The sequence below is a fragment of the Gopherus flavomarginatus genome, chromosome 3 (assembly GCF_025201925.1).
Source record: "Gopherus flavomarginatus isolate rGopFla2 chromosome 3, rGopFla2.mat.asm, whole genome shotgun sequence".
Classification (NCBI taxonomy): domain Eukaryota; kingdom Metazoa; phylum Chordata; order Testudines; family Testudinidae; genus Gopherus; species Gopherus flavomarginatus.
This window is the reverse complement of record NC_066619.1, coordinates 203,640,124-203,659,730: the sequence shown is the minus strand read 5'-3', so window position 1 is coordinate 203,659,730 and position 19,607 is coordinate 203,640,124. Positions and strand designations below refer to the sequence as shown.

Sequence of the window (19,607 nt, the reverse complement as noted above, 5' to 3'; positions counted from 1 at the left end):
CAAGTCCTGCTGAGCCACTGTGAGTGTTTAATGGGAGACTAGGTGGTTATGATTAAGTGGGTAAAAATTTAGATTGAGATACAATGGAGAAGCAAGCTGCATTTGAGCTTTGATCCTCCTTCCCCCTCCCACTATGATTATTCTATTACCTTTTTTTCTCATCCTGTTTTCTACAATTAGTAAAAAATTTATTTGAAAAGCGGGACATAAACATGCATCTGTTCCTGCTGCTTATTCCACACGTAAGGTTCTATTCTTCTATGGCTATGTCTACACTGTGAGGTAGGGGTATGATTACCAGCTTGTGTACATATGCTCACATGAGAATAAATAGCAGTGTAGTCTCAGTCATATGGGCAGCAGTGACATGTCTCCGCCATCCTGAGTACTTAACCACCAAGTACTGACCATGGCTACACTACTATTTATACCTGAGCTAACATAAGTCTGTCTGCTGGCCTGAGCTCCTACTGTAGACATAGCCTATGGCATCACAGTGATTTCCAGAGAGAGTAATTGTGATGCCACTAACAGGCAGAGGATCTGGAACTAAGGGTGTGGGGAGGAGAGCTGTACTACAGCACCCCCTGGCTTGAAGTGGTTTCCATCATATACAGAGTTTACAGTTGGGTTCAATGGCTCTCAGCACCCCCACTATACAAATTGTTCCAGCACCCCTGCTAACATGAACATTTTGCTTTTGGTGGAGATTAATATTAATAGTACTTGCATAGCACATTTCATCCAAGGATCTAAAAACACTATCCACATATTAACTAACCAAGCCTCACACCACCTCTGTAAGGAAGGGTATGTATTATCTTAGTTCTATGGGTAGGGAAAAATGAGGCACAGAGGATAAATGACTTGTTCAAGATCACATAGCAAGAGACAGAAATAGTGCCCATGTTCTTTGTCTCTGTGCTCTAACCACCATCTCTCTCTCTGTCCTTTACTAAGCATCAGGAACAGGAATTAGCCCACATTTCTTACCAATAGCCTTAGCAACAACAGGCAAAAAGGATACAGAACCTCACTCTCTGCAGAATGGATTCTGGTGTAAAGTGATGAATATAGTAGATCTGATCAGGAAGTAACACACTAATCTTACGTTGACATCGGTGAAGTAAGGTAGCAACTACAGGTTTAAATTTGACTATATGTTAATTATTTTTTATAAAAGGCTCAACTTAAACCTCATTTGAATTGTGGTCAAACTATGGCATTTTCAAAACACAAGCTCACTACATTTCCAGCTGATGTAAACTGGCATAATTTGGTACTGAAGTCAATAGAGCTTTGCCAAGTTACACTAATTGAGAATCTGACCCCAGATGTTTAAATGATGTAAACTTTTTTAAAATAATATTTGATTTGGCAGTTTATTTCAACAGCATAAGGTCATACAAGATCACTACAAAAATAGGTACATCACATATACACTTGCTGAATGAATCACAGTATTACAATGTATGACCCCATCCTGCATACACACACTTACTTGAAATCCATGCAACTACTCATGTAGTAAATTTAAGCATATGTTTGTGTTTGTAGGATTGGGGCCTAACGTATTCCAGAGCTTAAGCAGTCTGCACCTCCAGGAGCCATTTGTTATCTGGTGACTTCCATTTAATATTCAAATGTAAAGTCAGAGCATACTAACCACTGATTTCCTAACGTAGGAAGCATTCTCAGACAACACTATAGCATCATACTGTGTTGTGAGACCCTTTGATTTAATTACATAACACATATACACACAATATGGACAAACCAGACCTACGGTTGCCATAACAGAGAATATGTCTTGCTTCTATAGCTTTCTTTCTGAATCCCACAGAGATGCTGTCACGTCATATATCACCAAAAATATAGTTTCATTTTTTCCCCCAAAACCTAATACTGACAAATATTGCCACGATTTCCCCACCACCTTAAATCTCAATGCTATTACACACTTTCTCTAGCAGTTTTATAACCTACACATTGTAACAGAGTGCTAGTGCATAAGGACCTGAAAGAAACTAGAAACTAACTGTATACAAATTGAAACTATTTTCATTCATCAAGCTAAAATACAAAAGTAAATATAGCATCAAGTGATTAAAACATTAGAACTTGAATTTTAATAATTAAGGTTTTTAAAAATATTTTTCTACCCTGACATTGTCCCCTTATATTTTTGTTGTGTTTACCTTTGTAAGGTAATGATGAAATGTGTCCTTTTAATCTGATGTCTTTACTACTAACAGGTCCCAGCAACACAAGACTCGTGTCCTTTTCAGTCCCTGCATTGCACATTAACGTTCTCAAAGAAGATCCACCACCCTCAAAAACAATCATACAAAGAACCAACTAAAATGAAATGCAACTTTTGTATCTCCACTCCCTATCTACTCCATCCTCCATCATTCAGTTACAAATATATTGTACCAATCCTGCACTTATAACACATGCAAAATTTCAATGACGATACTGCCCTGTGTTTTGTCCTTTATAATTCATTTTTGAGCCTAGGCCTGAAAGGCAAACTATTCATAATCCCTCAATAGATTATCATATTAGCAAAAAGTCATTAGAAAAATAGTTGTTGAAATTTAAAGTTTGAGACTTCAGAGCAAATCCAAGGGGATGAACAAGGGAATTCACACCGGTGTTAGATCTGCTCAGTCTATGGCCCCAACTTAGCAAAGCAAATTAGCATATTCTTAATTTTAATAAGACTTAAGTCCTTTGCTGAATTGAGGATTGTATGAAAACTCCTAAGTGCATAAGGGCATAACTGAAGTCCTCCTGTGAATCAGCTCTGACAAAAAAATACAGCACGTGTATCACAGATTTAAAAGGCTTAGTCTGAGCATGTCTTAAGTATTTCTTAAAGATACTTTATGGAGCAATTTTCCCTTACTAAACAATAACCCCATGTCTGTTCCAGGAGCCCTGTGTCATCTAACAAAGTTTTCAGACAAACCACATCTTGCCTGTCCTGTCTTCTTGCCCAAATATCCCATCCCCATTAACAAACAGGCAACATCAGTCCTTTAATATTACAGCTACTATGAGTACGCTCGCCTCATAACAGTCCTAACAATGATTAGCTTATTGGTCATGGATCCATTGTTTATTCTATAACTGACTCATGAGAATTACTGGAATTCTTACAAATCCCAAGTAAAAGGGAGGAGCGGACATATAATGTAATTAGATACCATATATGTCTCAATGGATTGCTCAGTATCCTATTGGGATAAACGTTGTTAGGGAAGTGCTATTCCATTATGCTCATCAATTTCAGAACACAAGTAAACATATACAAATGAATTATATTTATATAATTATGCAGCGCTGACCTTATGTACGGTAAATAAAAAATACAATGGAATTTGTTTAGAAGGTGTGTTACATACTTGATGGAATAGCATTTCACATTCATTTAAAAATTTGCTGTAGGTCGGCACCTTAGGACTCTCTTAAAAAGAATGTAAGTTGTTTATAACAATTTAGTGGTAGTTTAAATCCAGCTGCTTTGGAGCATGACTGCAAGCTGAACATATAATTTATTCTAATTACAGTTCTGCATTAGTATTGAAGTCTGGGGTGAAATCTTATCTCAATTGAAATAAGTGAGAGTTTTGAAATTGACTTCAATAAGATCAGGATTTCATCCTTGGTCTTCACATTTTCAGTCAGTTGCAATGGAATCGCCAAAACGAGACATCGCTATTAGCAACAGAACAGACACTTAATTCAAGATACCACACTTCAAACAGTTGGGGTTTTTTGTTTCTTAAAGATAAAGCAAATCTTACTGTAGAAATGGTAGTAAAGGAGGCATTTTTTGTTATTTAATATTGTCCTTAATTGACTATGGTATATTGAGCTTTCACTGTTGAGAGACACAAGGTTTGGAGATTATGCATGCTTTAGATTTAAGAGAAGAGGCAGAATAATGCTTAAATGCCTAAGTACACAGAAAAGGCATGTTTACAAACAGCAATAAACATTGTAGATAAATAATAATAAAAATAGAATAGTCACTCAAAATGAGAGACTAGATAGGTTTGGATTTTGAAGGAAAGAATCCTTAAAGGTCTGAGATTTAAAAAGTATCAGCCTGAGTTAAGAATAGTAATATTTTCAAAAAAACCCTTGAATCATATATCACATGCTCTTCAAAAAGTTGCTGGCTTGTAGGTAAATATTCACACATTCAGTATATGAAAAATGTATAATTTGTAAGGGGTATGTGGTATGTTTAGTTGTTAAATTACAGTAGCTTGATTGTAATATCTGCCACAGAAACTCATAATACTTTATGGCACTCACACTGGTCCCATTACTGAGGGAAGAGAAAATAGGCCTCTTTCCTTTTCCCCTGGAACATAGGAAAATTCTTATTGGTTTGCATGTTACTAGTTTTCACCAACCAAATTGCTTTGTTCCGTATCTTCTGAAACCCCCTGTAGTGAATTATATTGGCTGCACTGACACTTATTAGCAAGGAAAATTCTGAGGAACTGCAGGCTTTCCTTGCAACCAAACCCAGGCAAAAAACTATTCAGGATGGTATAAAGTTTTTGTGCAATTAAAATGGATATATGATTTGTGAACACCTCTCAGAAAGGAACTGAATGGGCAGTACCAATCTGGCCACACTCAGTAGTGTGGGAAACAATACTTAACTAGGAGTTTTTACCAACACAGAATACAATCCTGGGGCTGCTTTTATTCCTCACTAAAAAAGATATTTCTAGGCTTAATACAAGTTGATTTAAAAATAGTAACTTCCCTGAATGAAAAATACATATTATATATATATGGAAGTGAAATTAGCTTGTTTTCATCTTCCATCACTTCTACCTAGGTACTTAGATGGCCTCTATCATCCACTTTCAGGATGAAACATCAATCTTCACTATTTTATACAGCACTTGGATACACAGAGTTAAGAGATAAAAAAAAACCTGATAAAACACATTCACTAGATTAATTTATAACTGAAAGCAGAGAGCAGAACTATATCACCCCCCCCACACACACACTTTTATGGCTTGAAAGGTGTGTTAAATTTACCTTCTGTGAGATTTTCAGGAAATCCGGTTATTTGGCTTACACAGTAAGCTACTCCTTGTACATTGTGTTCTGGATAAAGGTGTGATAAAAATATTACACAAGTTACAGGTCACATTTTTCTCTTTACATAACTGTTGATAAGTAATTTCTGCTTTTATAAATACATTATACATTCTATGTACAGGCACTGACAGGCACTAGTGCTGCTGTTAACCAGCCATCCACAGAAAGAACGGAATAATGATAGTGGGCAGGGTGGTGGAAGGTGCCAAACCCAGACAGACTATAGATGCTAATCCCAGGAGCGCTGAAGCAAGAACACTTCTCTGGTCCCGAATAATCATCTTCACTGTTTCACAGAACTGCAAAAGTCAGAGGGAAAGGTTCACAGTTAAACATGAAAGTCATTCTAAACTGATAGGTATTGGAGAGGGCAAGGAAAAAGCAGACCATCAGACTGCTCTGTACCAGCGATTCAACTCCTGTGGGCTAGAAAGGGATGCCTGGGTGAGTGAAAAGGGATGTATTCCCCTTAGAAACTGCCCCTGCCCCATTGAAGTCAGTAGAAGCTTTACTACTGACTGCAGTGCATGCAGGATCGGGTCCTATTTTAAGAGTTCATTACTAATTGTCTGATGAATCACGCTTTATTTTCTTGATGATCGAAGTCACTGTGGAGAGGTTAAATTTAGCTGCCGGTTAAGTTATTTCTAGGCAGCTTGGAAATTGTTTTAATGACTTGCAAAACCTGTAACTGATCGTAATTTGGTGAACTGACTGTTAGCAACTACTGGAAAATTATGCTTTCATAGAGACACTCCCCGCTTCCCTACACATACTACAGGTTTCAGACTGAAATATGCCTGGAGTCAGTCTTTGCAATCCCTTAAAATGCCATTAATTCTGTTTGATCTCCTGCTGAATAAAATATCCAGGATCCTGTTTGGCACTGGGTGGGGAAGGGAGAGACAGTGAAACAGTGTTTTGCAGCAGTCTGTGGCTGCAGTGCCAGTATATAGTAACTTCGAACCAGAGAGCTGAGTATTGACTAGACTGCTCAAAAGATTGCTTACTTACGGAAACCAGGCCTCAGCACCAAGTGACCTACTTCTCAGGGAGCACACTTGGAAAAAAAAAAAAAGTGTTTTTTTTTTTTTTTTTTTTTAAGAATTGTGAAGAATGAGCCCTATCGAGATTTTACACAGGCTAGCCTCTCACCAAGATGTTTGTTGGACTATTCAAGCCACACACAAAAACTCTGTTATTCTGGAGGTGCTAAACAGTAATGCCTATTAAAATCTCTTCTGCTTCTGTAAAACCTGGCAATGCTTTCACTGATGGAAAGTGCTCCATTGCTAATACACATAGATTAAATATTTTACTTTACATAAATTTAAAAAACAACAAGCTAACTAGCCTCTGTTCCTTGGCTGAAATGAGCACATAAGAAGCACATAGGATAACCTAGTTATCATGCAGGAACATTGCTTTCACTGCAAGAAATTATTTGTATCACCTAAATAAATCTGACATGTTTCCTTTTGTAGGCTTGTAAAGTACGAGGAGACTCCTTTCCAAACTAGTCCTGGGCTGCTGCTACCACTGTCTTCAGACACCTCATAATGCGGCAACTGTGTTTCTTTTATCTGGGGGGAAAAGGCCAGCCGGTTCTTTTCCAAAATCCATGATCGCTCTGGTTGCACAGGATTTGGTTTCATTAAAAACTGGTAAATGGACACAGTTGTTGGGCTTTGTTTCTAAAGAGCATGGATCCAGCCTCAAAGTAAAGTCTTTTAGTATCATTGGTTTAGATCATCAGAAGGTGAAGGGGGGGGGGAGGGTGCTTTGTTGGCAGAAATTTGCTTTTATTTTTATTTTGTCGACTGATGCCAGACTTGCTTCTTTAAACAAATTCATTCTCAGTCTCCCTACCCCCAGCTCAGAGATTAGCCACAAAACATCTGATTTCTCAATGCCACAAGCACTTTTGGGTATAGAGGTTACTCTCCTCCTCACCAATGCCAAATAGATCTACTTTATTCAGGTCAAATACTAGCCTAGAGTCTGACTTCACAGATGATGATTTACTTTGACAGTACCTTTACATCAGATCAAATTATCAATGAGATTCCTCTTTCTTCATCTACTTTTAGAACCTTGCCAATTACAAGAGTCTGTGTTTCTTCCACTAAGTTAGCATTTAAGGTGTTGGGGGGCTTGATTTTCAGCAATAACAATGCTTGAAACCAGACAGCCTTGGGTTTTAACTCGTTTCCAAGCATTCTAATTGGGTTTGAAATGGGGGGAGGGAGAAAATGTTCTACAGCGGGGTGAGTTTGTAACTTCTACCTGTATTTACACATTTTGGGCCCTCTGCGTGGAAAGATCAGTTTCATGCTGAGTCTAGCAAACCATTAGCAGTCAAGGACCAAAATCCCTTTCAGCGTTAATGGTCCATTGCAAGATGTCAGGTCATTTGACCTCGTGGGAGGTTTGAAGTGTTAAGACTCTCTCTTGCCGGTTTTCACGCTCCGGGGTGTGAGGAAACCCTAGACAAGGGACTAGAAGTATGTAGACAAAGTTCAAAACCTCAGGCAAATGATGGCTTCAGACAACCCCTTTTGCAAGCAGCTTTTGGAGTAGCAGCCAAAGAACGAGGGGGAGGAGGAGAAGAGAGCCCTCGCGCGAGAAGGCTCACGGTAAGCTACCGATGCTCCTCTTGCGGGGGGCGGGAGGGGGCCGGAAGAGGCTGAGTGAGCTCTCCTTTCACACAGGGGAGCGACAGGCTAAAGTTACAGCGCGATCGCTGCGGCTCCTGCAAGGGCAGTCTCCCCCCCCCCCCGCCCCCTGTCTTCCAAGACTCTGCGCCCTCGCTCACTCCGGCTGCGCAGGTGTTTGAATCCCATGCCGGGTGGGACAGCGTGGGAGGCCAGGGGGCACTGCCGTTCGCCAGCTGCCTCACCCACCCGGCCCCGGGGGAGGCAGCTCATCCTACCGCGGAGGGTTTCCACGGGACGCCAGAAGGTAAGAGGGGCCGCCACCAAAGCGAACAGATCTGCTCCGCTTCGCCCCCCGCCCCAGCCCCGGACACACAGCGGCGATTTGCTGAGGACCAGCACCCCAGGCCCGCCCTGGGTGGTGGGTCCCCGCCCCGGCGCACCCCGCTAGCGAGGCAGGGCTTGAGGCTGGGTGGGGTTTACCTTGTCGGTCTGGAAGCTGACCGCGGAGCCGTATCTGCAGTAGGTGACGAAGTGCTCGCAGTTGTTCCACAGCAGGCTGTACGCCGTGGCCCCTACCAGCTTCTCCGCCCGCCGGGCCACCTCCTCGCCGCACAGCGCCTTGTTCGGGAAGGCCTCGTCCATGTGGTTCACCAGGATGGAGTCGCCGTAGGCAAAGTCCTCCACCGTGTCCACCCGGATGCTGGCCATTCTGGCCAGGACGCCCAGGATGAGCCTCTTGTTAGTCACCACCTGCTGGATCTGCCGCTGCTCGTCGGTGAAGGCAGGCAGGATGTCCGGCATCAGGTGCGCCACCCGGTTGTCCCCGAGGTAGATGCCGAAGTGGACGAAGAGGGTGCGGGGCACCTCCAGCATGTCGCCCCGCTTGAAGTAGGTGGTGTCGTGGTAGCTGGCGTGTTTCTCCTCCTCCTCCACCTCCACCGCGCCGGGGCCCACGCTGCACAGCTTGAGGTTGGCCAGGAGGAGCAGCTTCTCCAGCAGCAGGGAGGCCACTTCGTACATGGGGTTCTTCATGGTGCAGGTCTGGGAGCTTCTCGTGGCCTTTCTCCTGCTGCAGGATGCTGCCACCTACCCCTGAATCCTGCCTTTTTATCCTGGCGGGCGGGAGTGGCGGGGCCACAAGCAAGCACAACCCTGATTGGCTGAGAGGGAAGTGGGCGGCTTCGAATCGGGCGTGAAATAAACCTTTATTCAGCAGCGGCGCTTAAAAAAGTTTCCTGTGCCAGCCGCGATGCTGCTGCCCCATTAAAGCCCCTGGGAGGTGGAGCTCCTCTCCAGAGCAGTCACTGGCTTCTCTAGTGCATGTTCAAGGTGAGAGGGGCTAGGGGACTGCGCAATCCAACAATTTGTCCGTTTGCACGAATTTACCACTCCGCTCCCAGGTTTTTCTGCCCAGTGCCTAAAGCTGAGAGGGGAAAACCATGGAATAAAATGAATGGCCGTTGAGGGAAGCTAGGAATGACACAAGTGCCATTGATTTCGTTATGGGTGTAAACTGTGTACAGCTCCAGCCTGTAAGTGGGGACTTCAAAGTAACGCAAACTACTTCCAAGATAAAAAGGTGCGTTTTCTCCCGCGTTTAAAATTTCTTTTCAAGTTTTCACAGCGTTAAAATAGAACATTATCATCTATTTGGGCCTGTAGAATAGAAAGGTCACTAAGACTGCCCGAGAATTTCTCTCGTTGCATTTGGATCTCTCCAACTACCACGTGCATTTGTGTATTCTGTTTCTTTGCAATTCTTTTTAATCGCTTTAAAACGAGCATCAGCTCTCAAATGTATTTTAATATACCGGATTCTATTCTATACCAGGATCATCCGTTCGTCATTGTAGCAAAGACCGCATTCAACATTGCAATGCCTAAGAGCTACTTACGGGCATTTGTCTGCTTGAGCTATAAACAGTTGTAAACATCCAAGTGAGCAAGATACCTGACCTGAAACACTGGCACTCATTTTTGATGTTGTGAGTGGCTACAGCCTCCTTGGAGTTAAAATGCCCCCTGATCGATGTATTCGCTAAAGGATTAACTGGCCGGGATAGAACCACAGTAAATTACAAATTACAGTTCCCCGTTTGTCAGACTTCGTGACGAACGACAGTGCCAATTTGTTTCCTCCTCCTAAACAAAGCTCTTTCCTTTCGCACTGAGTTCCTCAAAGTTCAAAGGATTAGGCTGGCACACTAAATGTTTATTACACCGCGCAGTGCACGAGGAGAGGAAAGTGTGGTGGCAATGACAAGTGATCGTGCACTTGATTCCTTTACAAAACCATTTGCACGTCCATCGATCGATAAGTGCCCGCTTTTCTGGGAACACAGCAGGTAGCGAAGCGAGGAGGGGAGTGGAACTGGTATTTACGAGTGAACTTGTCCTAACATCCGTCGGCTGAGAGCGCGGAGGAAACGTGGCGAGCCATGCTTCTGCGGCTTGTTACCCGCTAATCCATTATGTAAATGTATAAATCCCGGGAACAAAGCCCATAAAAGAGCAGCTCTGTCAGGGCAACAAAGCCGCCTAGTCTGAGGCTAATAAGTTTCAGTAGCCCAGCAAATTCCCGGTTCTCCCTGGGGGCTGCGCGGGATGATTGATGGGAGGACATTCATCTTACCTGGAAAATGACAGGCCCTTAGAGACAGGAAGAGAGGGCGGCCAAGCTCCCACAGCCTTTCCCCCAGCCCCTGCAGTCCTCCTGTCCCCCAGACCCGGGGCCATTGTCACAAACACTCCCGATTCAACCTTTTAGTTCCGTCTGGAGAAAGAAACTCCGTCCATCCAATTACACATAGGCAAGAAAGCGGGAGGGAAGAGAAAGGAGGAGGGGCAAGGGCAGTTTTTCACACTGCCCCCCCTTCTAAGGAAGACTGTGGGGCTGGGAGAATTTTATGACCTAATTTCCTGAAGTTTTGTTTGCCTGAACATCTGCAAACAAACTGATTTAGCGTGTCTTGGCCACTTGCTGAGAAGCGGGCAGGAACTGTGTATGTATAAAGGCTCCACACATTTCTGTGGGCAAAGCAGGACCGGCTTCGAGCAAATCAATATTTTACCTTTTCAGTCATTGTATCAGTGTGGGTGGGTGGGAATAGCATAGACCGGGCATTCCGGAATGGATCTGAAACCCAAACGTTCTGGGAGCGTTTTTCTAATCACTTAGCACAAAAGTCTCTACCAAAAGGACAAGTGTTTGAAACCGAAAAGAAACCATTCTGTAGGACCCCGCCTTAGAGCGGGCATATTGGAGGACGTGTAGGAGAGAGCAAGCTAGAGGATCATTTGAGGATTAGGCCGGTTATTGGCCTTTCCTTTCCCCTCCCCAGGGCTTTTGCCCTGGACGATCACTATTTTTCTGTGATTTGGTAAATGATACCTCAGAGCCGGGTGCAGCAGAAAGGAGAATCTTCTGCAGAGCACGCAGTGTGGTGCCTACAGTAAAGCCTGCTACTCCCCTTTTCACTCCTTGGAGGAGGCTACATTTCAGCAAAGGGGTCTTTTTTCACAACTATGAGCCTGGAACCGAAAAGTGGATTTCATGAAATTATTATTATTATTTTAAAGGGCCAGTCCCTACTTTTGAACCGCTGGTTCGATCTTGCTCAGAACTCAGCAGCTTCCGGCTAAACGCAAAGTACTTTCACCTCTCTAATCTGCAAACCGAGTGACAAGCCAGCAGTAACCTCCTGCCAGGGCCGGCTCCAGGCCACAGCGCGCCAAGCGCGTGCTTGGGGTGGCACGCCGCGGGGGGCGCTCTGCCCGTTGCTGGGAGGGCGGCAAGCGGCTCCGGTGGATCTGCCGCAGGCGTCCCTGCGGAGGGTCCGCTGATCCCGCGGCTCAGGTGGACCTCCCGCAAACACGCCTGCGGCAGCTGCACCAGAGCCGCGGGACCGGCGAGCGCCCCCAGCGGCGTGCCGCCGTGCTTGGGGCGGCGAAATCCCTGCCTCCTGCGTAGCTGTTCACTGCTGGCCCTTGCCCCAGCGCCTCTGACTGGTGGGGGACGGAGGGAATCAGGCTTTAGGGAGTTTCTTTTGGAATCCCAACCAAGTTATTATATAATGCAGGTTTAGCCACGTCCCGGATCAGCTCCAAAGCCTGCCCAGTACACAAGAGAAAATACCTCGAGCCGATGTTCACGTTATTTAATTGTGTGTGGGGGTGTTTGCTTGTTTGTTTGGTTCGTGGCTGGGTCAGCCCCCTAAACAACATTGCTGCAAAAGCCAACTTTAATCGAAGTGGTTTTAAGGGATTGATCTATTTCTAGGTGCAACTGCACTGAGACGAAGGCTGTGGGAATTTCTCGGATGAACTGCAGACAAACTTTCAGCCAGCCAAACGGCAGAAGCAGCGATTTCAAGGATGCGAAGTTATGCTGTGTGTGTTTTTTAAAGGTTTATGTTTCAAACCTATGCTTCCCTCCGTTCGATCGCCAGCCGCAGCTGGTAAAGCTGAACCAATAGTCACGTTTCTGAGTGCATTTTCAGAAAAGAATAAATTGTTTAGTCCGCATAAAGGATCCCCAGGTTTGGTGAAAATAAGGAGGGAAATGGGAATGAAGAACGTTACAGAAAATGAACCATATAAAACACGCCCGTCAGCATCACCAGATTACACCTAAATGAATCGACGTCCCTAGAGCAGGCGGCGAGGGAGGCTCCCTTGCTAGGGTACAGTGACGATTCAAACAGAGAGGGGCCCTTTTCTTATTCAGATTGCTACGCACAATCACAACTGACGAACATGGCCCCTTTTTTTGCTCACTTGTCCGCTACTGCCATCCCCTCAGGTTTCTTCTCCTTTCCAGACAAGCAACGTGAACCCTGCCAGCATTTTATCCCAAGAGAATCACTGCCGAGAAGATGCGAACAGCCCTTGTCCCAGAGATCCCTGACGCTCGCCTTTGATTCTGCACAGAAAAGAGATGATCGATCCAGTCCTGAGGCGCTAGACCCGTGTCTCCCACTGAAGTCAGAGAAGATGCTGAGCACATTGCAGGACTGGCCCCAGCGCTTCTTAAATCCTTATTCGGAGATTAGAGCAAGAGCCAAATTTTAGCCCAGGCCAGCGGCCCCTGTGCACCCGCAGGGCCTCCTCCTAGCTCTCCTTCGGGTTCAGCTTCCCCCACTTACTGCATTTCACACTACACACCCTTACCCTCCTGCACCATTCCCTAGCGGCTGAAGACGCTCTCCCAATGCCAGTGCACCTGAAGACGAGACATCTTGGGTCAGATTCTGCAAAGGGCTGAGGGCCCCCAACGTTAGGCTCAGGTCCAAGGGTAGAGGAGGGCGCTTGGCACCTTAGAGGTGCTTTGGGGAGACAACCGATTTGCAGCATCCCCATGACCAAAGGAGGACTGGACTGAAGAGAAGGGGGAAATACAGCAAATCCTCCCGCTTCCCTCTGATTTTACCGGTGGCTGGAGCAGACGTGGAGTTTCCCCACGCAGGATCACACGCAGAAACGGCTCCATTTATACTTAATAAGGCTCCCTAGAATCCCACTTACACCCCACAGTCCCCCTATGCCTTGATGCATCTTCCCCCGTCCCATAGGGCTCATTCTCCTGCCTCTGTCACATCAGAGTAACATCTGGACACCGCTGGCAGGAATTCCTGCAGGTTTTTGCCCAATTAGCTTGAGGTGCTCAGCAAAACAGGAGGCCTCCGGGGCCCGTAGGGGTCACCCCCCTCAGAAGTAGCGTTAGGTTAAATGCAGAGGGAGCGGTAACTCCATGGTTAGTACTAATGTTTTCACACTGGATCATCTCACTGTTTAGTCAGAGATAGCCTTTGTTTGCTTGTTAAAGGCCATTTCATTTTAATCTCCAAATTGTCAGGGTCCATTACAAGCAAATCCAGGACAGAAACCCAAGATGAAACCCAAGAAGAGAAGTGGGGTGGTCCCCGCAAGGACAGAAGGCTCAAAGCCTTTATGCTCCTGAGTTTCAAAGGAACAAAGTGAAGACTGGTATTACTGCACTCAGTAACCCCCACAGAGCAGTGAAGCACCTGAAGCATGAAAGAGCCGCACCTTTCCTGACAGATGGCTTATAGCAAGGGCCAGAAAGCCACTGGAAGGCATCAGATGAACAAGAAATCAATGAAATGTAGGATTACTGCCCACAGCCCAGCCACCTGCCCCAGGGCAGCGATGGAGATACAATCAGATAACTGCTTCACCAAGGCTATTGGGAGATTTCATTTATTAATGCTCATAAAGTTTCAGATCTTTGGATAGAAGATGCAATGTAACTACTTATTATTACAAAAATATGCATTTAAACTTAGTAATTTGTATACCGATAACATTTTTCTTTTTTAGTGAATAGAGGATTACAGGTATTTCTGAAAAGCAGCAAAACCTTTCAAGTCCTGCATGGAAATCTCTGGTTGAACACCTATATTAGGCTTTTTCTAACTCTGGCTCCTGCAGACCTACTCCCTTTCAACCAATAGGAGAGCAAAACAAGACATAAAATACATACTTCAACACTTCCCCTTTCTAGTCTGTTTTTCAGTAAAACAAAACAAGGTGTATTTATATCTATTACTTGAAGTTGCCCATGGTTTTTGTTAGACGTAAACGTAAGAAACTAACCTGTTAGAATTACACATTTCTCCAGAAAGAAAATACTTTAGTGAAGAAAAAATATTTGTTTAATTTATTAAATTATAATTAAAATTTAAAAAGGCACTTTACCTCTAGTCCAACTCTAGAACACACTACTTTCCCAGCCTGTTTTGGATGGTCATTGCAGTACATAGTCATTCTGTGCATTGTTTAATGGGCAGATTAAATTGTCACAAAAATGGCAAAACTATCTCAAAATATTGGTTTTAAATATGATAAATTGTACCATCTGTTTTGAATGTTAGGGACCGTGCAGCATTTTAGGATATATTTTATTTTGAGAATTAGAGCTGTCACAAGAAACAGTAAGAATAGAGAGCTCAGAAGCAAGTGATAATTTACAACTTTTAATTTAAATTACTGTGTTTTGGAGATGGGTTCATAGATTATGATGACACAAGGAACCACTGTGATCAACTAGTCTCTGCTCCTGTATAACACAGGCCACAGAACTTCCCTGAATTAATTCATGTTTGAACTAGAGCACTGTAGATTCTGGGCTACAGCAGGTGTGAACAATTCCCACCTTTGTGGCACGGACTCAAATCTATTATATATGAACTCCCCGACACTAGGAGGGTGCCTACCAAGTCTCCATGGAGTTTCATATTAATCCCTCTTTCCTTGCCCTCATGGCCAGCAAAAGACAGGAAGAAAAAGAGTTGGAAAAGTAAGGCTTTGTCTACATCAGAAAGTTGCATCAATTTAACAACATATATTTAAACTAAAAGAGCGCAAACACATTTGTTTTAATCAGTTTAAATCAGAAATTGGGTTGTGCTACAATGAAATAAGCCTCTCAGAACAAGAGCACGCACACAAGAATTTCCACTGATTTCCATTAAATTGGTTTAACATCACACTTTTAGTTAAACTGGTGCAACCACTCTTGTGCAAATAAGGCTTCAGGTAGGATAGGTTGGCCATTTATGGGCCCACACTTTTTTCATGTCACAGATGGTTGCATAAGAACCCAATGCAAAGCTGAACAGCTCTAGTTTGTCTAACCGAAGAATGCCACTCTCATAGACAGCAAGCACAATTATCAATACCTTCATGCAACTATCAAGTTTGAAAAAATGTGATGTCTTGAAACTGTTCAATAATGATTCAAATTGAAGAAATGTAATTAAAAATTAAAATAAAAAGTGAAGCCTTCTCTCTCTCATGGTGACAATGAAATGGTCTGTTGGATAATCCATTGCACAAATAACTTTTGTCCTAATATAGGGGTTAGAATCAGAAATAGGCCTGACCTGTACTTTCCAAACCCTCAACGGCTGAGGAGCAGTTCAGAATACAGAGAATTTAGTGATCTTGTTGGTTGAATACTAGTTGGTGCTTTAGAATGATGGTAAACCCCTAACTATGCTGGTTTATGCCATCCTTCAGAGTAACTAAGCTATTGAAATATACAAGAAGACTGCTCTTAGAGTTACTCTAATAAGTGGGAAATATTATTCCAAGTACTGGGCGTCATTTGCAAATTCTGTTTGTAATTATTCAGTCTTCATTCTAGATGAAGAAATAAATGCAATTTTAATATAGCTTTTCAGGTGAGTTCTGGATTGTCAAGATAGTATAAATTCATGAATTTGTACCTAACTATTGCAGAACTATGGTGTTAGGGCCAAGGAATAACATCTATGTCTAAGGGATTTTGACACAGTCCCCAAGGAAATATTATGAAAATAAATGCCACTTGGTGCAATCTAGTGTGTTGCAAAAGCAAAAGCAAATAAACAAAACCCAACCATAGATCCAAGTTATCCCTATTTGGGAGGGTTTAGTGGTGTCTGGAGAGAGATGAACTTCAACAGAGACAGAGAAACCCCTTTCCATTCCCTACCCCATCAACATGAACATTGCATGGTTTAATTCTTGAACAAACTGTGCCCCTGTTGTACAGCTGTGAATGGTCTGCACCTCCCACCACTACCAGTGGGTCTAAAGTGTTCATTGTTTAGTTGTTCAATTTTCATATTAACCAACAGTGAATGTTTAATTTGGTTCAGAATTGGGTGAGATACAATCTGAAGTGGGAACTGAACCAACATGCACTCAGAAAATGTAAAAAAAAACCCAAAACAATATTAAAAACCTTTCTAAATTAAGTTGCAATTGGAAAATATATTAAAATAAACTATTTAAATTACTGAAATATCTAGGGTTTTTTTTTACCAGTTTACTTTCAATATCAAAGTAGTTGCATATAGAAATAAAAAATCACTTAAACAGCACAGTGATAAGGCTGTATATGTTTGGCATAGCCATGATTTCCGTGACCAAAATTGTCACTTTTAGGGTATTGTAGTAACATCATGGGGCCAGATCCCCAGATGGTGTACATAAGCATAACTCTATTGAACTTTACTGAGTTGCACTGATTTATACCAGTTGAGGGTCTAGCCCATGGTCCTTTTTCATCTTAGTCTGTCTGCTACTGAGCAAGACTTTCTTCCATTAATTATTGTTATTAACAAATTTGACCATTTGGTGGGTTTTTCTGTTTTCCTGTCTTAATATGGTTTCAGACTATTGATGACAGCTGTTTAACACTTTTCTAATGGAAAAGAAATGTAAACAATTTAAATAAATATTGTGCAACTCCCTCCCCCTTTTTTTTTAACCTTCCTCCCAATAGTCTGAATTTTCCATATTTTTCTGTGACAAAGCTATGGTTTTCCCATTTTTACCTTTACAACCAGACTTAATAATGATGTACAAATAATACTACATATGAGTAGTTGACACAGTAATTAGTATATTATCTTCTTACATTCTGTTTAGGTCACAAGGGAAAAGAACACAGGTGAAATTCTGGCCTCATCAAATTCCATGTGAGTTTTGTCATTAACTTTAATAGGGTCAAGATTCCACACATGATGTTCTCAACATAGTCCTCAAGTGGACAAAACCACAATGCAAACTGGAAAAATTCAGTTACAATCCTTGCTAATGATAGGCTAGCAAATGGAGAACAGTGATAGAATGGATCAGAGCTCAGAGGCACTGCCAAAGATTTCTGATGAGGCTTACAAAGCACCTATACATCATTCATAGTTGTAACCACTATTATTAAAGTCTCAATTTTATCAGCACTAAACAGTTAATAAACTCTTCTGAAAATAAAGGAACATACACATTTCTGACTATAAAAGTATTGAAACATTGTCCGCTAAGAGATTTAAAAACCCCCAAACATACATATCTCTCTGCTGTGGTGGGAGATACAGAGAATTATCAGGCCTGAATCTCTATTAGGCTGAGTTTCTTTTCAGGGAGCTGGATATAACTCTCTAATTCACTGTTTGGCACCAGCTCTGATGCAGAATAGGTCAGTGTACTTTTGGGAAGCTGAGGATAGACGGAATACAGTGCATATCAGACATGCCTCTTTTCTGCCCCCAGGGTTGTGGAGAAGGGTGGTGCAAGGGACAGCTAAACTGACTCAGCACCTGCTGGGAACTCTTGTGGACTAGGGGAATCTCCAACAGAGGTGATAAGACCAGATTCCATCCCTTTTGTAGCACCACACAAGAGAGAGTGAGGCATCGAATCTGGCTGCTGGCGTTTTTTCTTCTTCAAAATAATCCACATGACAAGAGCTCCATTTTGTAATTACTTCAGTGCTGTTCAAATAAGGGTTATAGGCAATGAGAGAAGTTGGGGATAGAAAACACTCAGCTTTCTCTCACTGACTGCAGAATACCCTGAAGTATAGTAGTCACCATTCAAAGTCAATATTCACCATTACTCACCACACAGTTACTGCAGCTATATACTGCCCTAATTAGAGGGAAAAACTGACCTCAGCTACCAGTTTGACAGTTGTTGGTAAATGGTGACTTTTCAATAGACGAGCACCAAGTTATCTGACTGTTCTGTATACGTAAGGGATATACTGTGCAAGATCACAATGCAGACTGAAGGTGGTGGACTGGAGCAGTTAAGAGTTCAACAATATTATTCCTCTTAATTATTAAGAGTTCTAAAGAAGGATGGAGAGGAGGACTGGATCAAAAGGTAGTTTTCATTTTGGGAGTGTGGTAATCTCACAGTAAAATTGTTATTTTTTATTTTATTGCTTTATTATATTTTACAGGAAATAAATTAACTCTTTATCCAATGTACTAACTAGACAGGAAATGCTATTAGTCTCAGACAAAGCTACTTGTCTGGTAATATTCAAAATATTCACTTTTCTGTGCCTTACAGTTAAGCCCGAGAGAGAGAAAATTGTCACCACCACTTTAGTTTGCAGTTTCTTGAATTTGACTCAAGAAGCTAGCTTTTGTTTAGCAAGTTTGTTTGTTTGTTTGTATTCAGAGTTTTAAAAACAGATGAACCCCAAAATCATTATTCTATTAAGGACTTTAAATCTGGAACATTTTTTATCTGGAAATCCAGTAACATCTGTCCAAATGCCTTGCCCTGTAGAGAGAACAAAACAGAAAATAGATTGCATTGGATGAACCAAGTATCTAAAATTAAGTTACATATTTAAATATACCACCTTTGGAAAAATATATTTTAAATTAAAAAAGTTGTTTGAAACAAACAGGATATCAGACTTCTACATTACATAACATCCCTGAACTTTGGTGTATTCAGAGTCTGGATCTGAATTTTGCAGCTAAGCTAATAGCCAATTATATAATGTTACAACCAGCTTTTAGGTAATTTCCTCAACCCTCGAATTGCAAATCCACATATGTTTTCTTTCTTTTATTTGTTTGACTTTGCTACTCACGTAAGTAAGTTTTTTAGCTTTTACTTAAGATTTGCAACCATTTAAACTTTGGTAAGTAGAGCTAAGCTTTTCCAGTACTTATTTATTTATTTAAATTACTGCATACCAGAGTTCAGTGAGCTAGATCTCTTTGCTTTATAGTTTTTTTTTTTAATTTAGGACTCAATTCTGACACCATATTCATGCTGAATTGTATTTTATTCTGTGAACAGTCCAGATGATTTCAGTGAGACTACTTGTGAAGTAAGGTATTTCTCACCATGAGTAAGGATGGCAGAACTGGGCTGTCAACACCGTGTGTGTACTGTTGGGGCTTTGTGCATGGTTAATGGAGGTATTTCTCATCTTTAATGTCACTTAATATTTGGGATGTAAGTTTTGAAATTGCTTTTTTCATGCATCCCCAATAC

At 42.2% G+C, this 19,607-nt stretch overlaps 2 protein-coding genes across 2 annotated transcripts in view; both read right to left on the bottom strand.

The window, feature by feature from the left end:
• Window positions 1-1,383: 1,383 nt before the first annotated feature.
• On the bottom strand, window positions 1,384-8,857 carry LRAT (lecithin retinol acyltransferase). Its single transcript, XM_050946680.1, has 2 exons — window positions 8,277-8,857; window positions 1,384-5,438 (listed from the first exon to the last, which is right to left on the bottom strand). Exons 1-2 carry the CDS (start codon window positions 8,826-8,828, stop codon window positions 5,286-5,288), a joined length of 705 nt encoding a protein of 234 aa, XP_050802637.1. The 5' UTR covers window positions 8,829-8,857; the 3' UTR covers window positions 1,384-5,285.
• A 5,142-nt stretch (window positions 8,858-13,999) lies between these two features.
• LOC127047382 (uncharacterized) overlaps window positions 14,000-19,607 on the bottom strand; it is a 106,540-nt gene continuing 100,932 nt past the window's right edge. Inside the window, exon 20 of the mRNA XM_050945498.1 lies at window positions 14,000-18,878. Coding sequence (XP_050801455.1) covers window positions 18,804-18,878 — 75 coding nt within the window. The 3' untranslated portion in view covers window positions 14,000-18,803. The remainder of the gene's footprint in view (window positions 18,879-19,607) is intronic.